This window comes from Orycteropus afer, unplaced genomic scaffold, assembly GCF_000298275.1.
Source record: "Orycteropus afer afer isolate SDZICR_OR568_19922 unplaced genomic scaffold, OryAfe1.0 scaffold00008, whole genome shotgun sequence".
In the NCBI taxonomy this organism is placed as follows: Eukaryota; Metazoa; Chordata; class Mammalia; order Tubulidentata; family Orycteropodidae; genus Orycteropus; species Orycteropus afer.
The window spans coordinates 22,289,868-22,296,858 of NW_006921595.1; the positions used below are offsets into that span (position 1 = coordinate 22,289,868).

A 6,991-nucleotide genomic window follows, 5' to 3' on the forward strand; every position below is an offset into this window, starting at 1 on the left:
TTTAGAATATGCTGAATATTTGTCCTTGTCCTCTTTTTTATTGTGATGTGAAGGTTTATCATTTTTCTTTGAGGTTACCCTGTGATTTATAATTTTCTCCCCAAGATTAGAATAGTCCATTCTATCTTGCAACTCTCTTGACTTCCTCACCATTTAGAAGTTCTTTAACTACACAGTATTATCCCTCTTTTTGGGTTGTTGTTGTCCTCACTTGTGAATTGATGTCTCTGGTTCTGTGTTTACAATCTTGTAAGCTTATTTCACTTTGCATATGTCCATAGTTGCAATTTCTGGATTATGTCATCTTTTGTGTTAATGGTTGGTTGTTATTTACTATTTTTGGTTCTCTCTTCAAAGGACTCCCTTTAGTATCTCATGTAAGGTTGGTCTGGTTTTAACAAATTCACGTAGTTTCTGTTTATCTGGATATTTCCTAATTTCACCATCATATTTGAGGAACAATTTTGCCAGGTATATAATTCTTGGTTGAAAATTTTTCTGTTTCAGAGTTTTATATATTACCATCCATTGCCTTCTCACTTGCATGGTTTCTGCTGAGAAATCAGAGCTTATTCTTACTAGTTGTCCTTTGTAAGTAACTTTTTGTTTTTTCCATGCTGCTTTCAGGATTCTGTCTTTATCTTTGGTTTTGATTTGTTTGATGATGATATGTTTTGGTGATTTTCTTTTGGGGCCTATCCTGTTTGGGGTTCTTTGGACTTTCTGAATGTATATATTTTCATCTTTCATCACATCAGGGAATTTCTCTTCCAACAAATCTTGGACAATTTTCTCTATGGTTTTATTTTTCTCTTCATGTTCTGGAATTCTAGTGACATGTAGGTTATTCCTTTTGATGATATCCCATATGAACCTTAGACTTTCTTCATTTTGTTTTGATCTTTTTTCTGATTGATCCCTTTCCAAAGAAGTATTTAGGTGTTTGTTTTCAAGCTTATTAATTCTGTCTTCTGTTGCATCAGTTCTACTTCTTTGCCTTTTCGATGTGTTATCTATTTCTGACAATTTCGTATTAATCTTCTCAGTTTCTATCTGTTAATTTAGAATCATTTCTAATTTTTTATTTATTTTGTCACACAACAAATACATGTTCGTGTATTTTCTTCTGAAATTGTTCTAGGGTTTTATCTATGTTTTCTTTGATTGTCTCTCAATCCTTTGAAGATACCTACATATAATTCTTTTGAATTCCTTATGAGAGAGTTCCAGTGTTGCTTCTTCCTCAGGAATGTGTTCTGGGTCTGTATCCTGCTCCGTTGTTTCACCTACTTTATCTTGATTCTTTGTGTGGACTGTGATGGTCTGTTGTGTCCGAGACATCATGGTGTTGTATTTAGATCTCTGTTAACTGTTTGTGAAGAGCAGCCAAGGATGAGTCAGACTTTTCTTGGTGGTGGTTTATCGTTGGGTCTCACTCAGTATGTGAAGCTGCAGGTGTTGGTGTAGTTGTGTCATATGAGGACTGTTGTTGTCTTCCACTCAGTTAGACAAAAATAAGAATTGAAAAACAAAAAAAGAAAAACAAGGAATGGGGTTAGCCATGAGAAGAAAAAAAATTGCAACCAGGACCAGGGAAAAGAAAAAAAGCTGAAAACTAGAACCTGGATAAGGTATAACAAAGAAAAATAGTAAAAAGTACAAAAGTAGTAACAATAATAGTAGTTTTAAAATGGACAAAAGCAAACAAACTAAAAAACAGAAAAAAACATCAGGGCAGGGCGTGGCAGGGCACTCAGGCTCTGTCCTAGCACACAGACTGGGATGAAATTCCTGCTGGCACAGAAAGTGGGTTGGAGTGAGGGATGGCCACACCTCCATTCACCAAGAGGGTGTGGGGTATAAGAGTATCAAGGGAAATGTTGCACCTTTCTAATCGTCCGGGTCTGGAATGTCATTGGGTTTCCTGGCAAGTGGAGCCTGTTCTTAAGTCCCTGGAATCTTGGAGAACACTGTCCCTTAAATATCCAAAATGGTCAAGCCACTTGTAAACATTCAAAATGGCTATGCCCTCCAAACAGACAAAAGTTCACAGCTCAGCCCATCTTCCTCTTCACTGCTTCCCTTCTTATTCCTCAGCCACCAGAGCAGTACTCTGTGCAGTCCCTGGCTAGCAGTCTCAATTTTCAGGTTAATTCTTAGGTCCTACCACTACTCAGCAATATCCAAGCTGTCTGTGCTATTAGGATTGCTGCCAAACTGCACCTCCATATGTCTCCCTTTTTGGTGTTTTTATGCACATGCTTCTGCTAGTTGGAGTTTAGTCCACTTCTGTATCATTCCCTTCAAGATTCAGTGGTCCAGGATTATTTTCTGTATCTGTGTTAATTTTTTCCCCTTTTCTTTGTTGAAGAGGGTCTATGCAGTCTTTCTGCCTATTCCACCCACTTACTGGAAGTCCACACCTACCTTTGTCTTTTTGAGGCAAGAGACTTGGAAGACTGCTACCTGGCCAACTGACTGGAAGTGATCCATGTTTGTACCCATTCCAAAGAAAGGTCTCCCATAGATTGTGGAAATTATCAAACAATATCATTAATATCACATACAAGTAAAATCTTACTAAAGATAATTCAAATAAGTTTGCAGCAGTATATTGAAAGAAAACTTCCAGAAATGCAAGCTGGATTTAGAAGAGGACATGGAATGAGGGATATCATTGCCAATATCAGATGTGTGTTGGCTGAAAGCAAAAATACCCAAAACATGTCTACTTGTCTTTTATTGACTGTGCAAAAGTGTTTGATTGTGTGGATCATAACAAATTGTGGATAACATTGGGTAGAATGGGAATTCCAGGGCACTTAACTGTACTCATGAGGAACCTGTACGTAGACCAGGAAGCTGTCATTCTAACAGAACAAGAGGATACATTATGGTTCCAGGAAAGGAGTGCATCAGGGTTATATCATTTCACCATACTTGTATGTATACTGAACATATAATCTGAGAAGCTGGACTGTATGAAGAAGAATGTGGCATTTGGATTGGAGGAAGAATCATTGACAACCTGAGATATGCAGAGGACACAACTTTGCTTGCTGAAAGTGAGGATGACTTAAGGCACCTACTGATGAAGGTTGAAGAATACAGTCTGCAGTATGGATTACATCTCAATATAAAGAAAACAAAAATCCTCACAACTGGAACAATGAGCAGCATCACAATAAATGGAGAGAAGATTGAGGTTGTCAAAGAATTCACATTGCTTGGTTCTGCAATCGATGCCAACGGAAGCAGGACATTAGACGACGTGCAGCATTGGGAAAGTCAACCGCAAAGGAACTGTTTCAAGTGCTGAGGAGCAAGGTTATCTCCTTGAGGACTAAGGTGAGCCTGACACAAGCCATGATATTTCCAATCACCTTGTATGCACGTGAGAGCTGGACAATGAATAGGGAAGACCGAAGAAGAGTTGATGCTTTTGAGTTGTGGTGCTGGCGAAGAATGCTGAAAGTACCATGGACTGCTAAAAGAACTAACAGATCTGTCCTGGAGGAAGTGCAGCCAGAATGCTCCTTGGAAGCAAGAATGGCCAGACTTTGTCTCACCTATTTTGGTCATGTTGTAAGAAGGGACCATTCCCTGGAGAAGGATGTCATGCTTGGTATGGTGGAGGTTGACGAAAGAGGGGGAGACCTTCAATGGGATGGATTGACACGGTGGCTGCAATGATGGGCTCAAGTATAGCAGGGATTGTGGGGCTGGCGTGGGATTGGGCAGTGTTTTGTTCTGCTGTGCATGGGGTTGCTATGAGTCGGAAACGACTTGACAGCACTTAACAACAACAACAACACATTATTCTTTAGGGTTGCCTAGTATTCCATTCTGTGTATGTACCATAGTTTGGTTATCCATTCCTCAGTTGATGGACACCTAGGTTCTTTCCATCTTTTGGCTATTGTAAATAGTGCTGTGATGAACATGGGTGTGCATATGTCTGTTCTTGAGTTGATGCTTTTGATTTGTGGTATTGGCTAAGAATGCTGAAGGTACCATGCACTGCTAAAAGATCTAACAAATCTGTCCTGGAAGAAGTGCAGCTGGAATGTTCCTTGGAAACAAGAATGGCCAGACTTCGTCTCATCTATTTTGGTCATGTTGTCAGAAGGGAGCTTCTTTGGAGAATGATATTATGCTTTGTAAAGTGGATATTCACCAAAAAATAGGAAAGCCCTCAACAAGATGAATTGACACAGTGGCAACAATGATAGGCTCAGGTATAGAAGGGATAGTGAGGCTGGCACATGACCAGGCAGTGTTCAATTCTGTTGTGCATGGGTCCAAGACAACTTGACTGTACCTACCACCACCAACAGCAGCAACATAGAATTGTCATGAGAATTATAATTAATATAGCATTAACTCCTGGAACATGTAATATTCTCAGTAAGTAGTTAGTAAAAGTAGTAGTATTAGTTGATGTTGTTGTTATTTTAAATGTTCTAGTCTCCTCTGTTCTGTTTGGGAAAATAATTAGCTATTGCTAAACCAGTAGATATATGGAGCATGCTTTAGAGACTTGACCAAGCAGGAAGCAGCAGGGTCCAGAATTCATCAAATTAACTTTTGATGCAGGACTTCTGTTTGAGAACAGTTTTTATTTTCTTTATTCATGATATAATAGCATGGAATGCCTCTTTGACTGGCATCCATCTGGATACGTCTTAGTATCTCAAATTGGCCTACTGGAGATTGCACATCTTTTGGAAGAGTACATCTAGGGTTTCCAGAAGTCATTAGTACCATGTCACACAGCTTATATTTTTAAATTAGATGATCTCATATAAGGCTTTTACATTTGAAGAAAATTAATTTGGCTCTGTTTTACTTGATGTGGCAATAGTCAAATGAGCAAAAATGTAATTGCATTGAATTGATTAAATCTAGAGGGATGACAAAGAAAATGTTGTATTTAGCCAGACCACAAGATGGCACATGAGTTTGTACATAGGAGACATCTTATAGCCTAAAGGGAGGTGGGATTGTATCAGATTCTGGGAGACTCTTTATCAATGTGGAAGAGTTGAATGGCGAGCCATTTAACTGTCACCTCTTATAATGCCCTTTCATTGTATTCTAGGATCTTTCATTTCTGTTGGTTGTACAATAGCCTGGTAACCCACTCACAAAATGTTTAATATGCAGATTTATTGGTTTGGGTGTTGAAAAGTGTTAAAGGCATCTCTGTATGTAGTACAGGTCACTCCACTTGACCTGAAACCAAGGCCTCCCTGTTACGAACAGCAAGCATAGATTTCAGCAGACTAGGGTTTGATTCTGTGTTTATGTTCTTTCTTTATTTTTTTCCTTTTTTATTTCAGAGAGGATTTCACAACAGATTTGTATAGTTATGGACACAAAAGAAGATGAAGAACATGTAAGTCTTCTTGAAGAAATGCTGAAAAATGAATTAAAAGTAAGTATCTGAATAATGACTTTAATAAAATTTGACAGCCACATTTCGTAGTATAAAGATAGCTGCTTTGAGAAGGCAAAAAAATTGTCAAAAGTAATTATCTTATCATTTTGAATTGATAAAATTATTTGGTATACCAGTACTTATGACTTGAAATATACCGTATCCTTTTCTCCATCCCTTCACTGGGTTTTCTCCTTACCTCTAGCCCAGAGTCTTATTTCACCTTTAAGATTTATTGTCACATTCAGTGTGACTTCTTTTAAGATGCCACGTCTGACACATGCACTCCCCAGTGTGAGGATTAGATTAGTCTTTATAGCCACAATCAATCAACTTCCCAGTTAAACTCATATCTAATATTAGGGCTAAGGAGATGAAGGGAACATTAAAAAAAATGTGAAGGAATCTAGAGGAGTTATTTACTACTCTTACCCTAAATAAAGAACCTTGCATTATCCATTTTTTTTATGATGACCCACCAATCACTCCATGGAAGTAAGACTGGACAGTCTACTTCTGTGAAGATTTACCACCTTGGAAACCCAAAGGGGCAGTGAGTTTGGTTTTGGTTTGTGTTTTGAAGTACTTTGTTTGCCAAACTGATTTTATCAAACTATAACTAATTTCCCTGTTTCATAGTTTATGATCAGCATATCATAACTTGTTAACAACAATCATGTTATAATTCTAGTCTAAAGCAGAGGAAAGAAATTTGTTTTAATTTTGTAATTTTATCTTGATATCATGGTAGGATAGACTCTGATACCTGATTGGTTGGGCTTAGGTGTAGGCTATATTGCTAATTTCTTTATATATAAATTGAAAATGGTAATGACACCTACCCTGTAGTTATTGAGAGGTTTAAGATAATATTTTTAAATATTTAGAAAAGCATCTAGCATGTATTGAGTTCTGAATAAGTAAGAACTATAATAATAATAATAATAATAATAATAGAGTTTTCAATGATAAATTGAGACAGTGGTATAACAATGTTAAGTAGTAGAGAGCTTTAGTTCCCACAATTCATTGTTGTATTGGGTCAACGAGCCATTTGGAATATGTAAAAAATTGGTAAACCCTAGTATCTGGGGTAGGTCATCAAATCTAAATTTTTCTAAGTCCCACTAGATGGTCAGTGTGAAATTCTACCAGTAGCATTAGGAGTAGCAATCCAAATATGGAAGAAAGATTGTAGCCATCTCAGTTGTGTTTTAGGTGTCCACATACTATAATCTACTCTTCTGTGTTGCTTTTATCTATAGACTTTCTAGGTATTCCCCCTCCATCTTTGATAATTTTAGCATTTTCAAGTCCTCTGTTATGATCTCCTCCTAAGTTTTGTATCTAATTCTCATTCACAAATCCTGAAGAATATTTAACTATACAACTTCCTACTGCCTGATACACTGGAGCACCCCTCTGCCTCAGAAATAATACCTTCTACCCTTGGATAGAAGCTTAGGGAGCTCTGGTAGCATAGTGGCTAAAGCACTTGACTGCTAACCAGAAGGCTGGTGGTTCAAACCCACCAGCCACTCCTCAGAAGGA

The 6,991-nt window shown here is 37.7% G+C and overlaps 1 protein-coding gene across 1 annotated transcript in view; it reads left to right on the top strand.

Moving 5' to 3' along the window:
* Window positions 1–6,991, top strand: part of CRPPA (CDP-L-ribitol pyrophosphorylase A) — a 428,617-nt gene that overhangs the window by 160,967 nt on the left and 260,659 nt on the right. Inside the window, exon 6 of the mRNA XM_007946658.1 lies at window positions 5,343–5,437. Within this exon, the coding sequence (XP_007944849.1) occupies window positions 5,343–5,437 (95 nt within the window). The remainder of the gene's footprint in view (window positions 1–5,342; window positions 5,438–6,991) is intronic.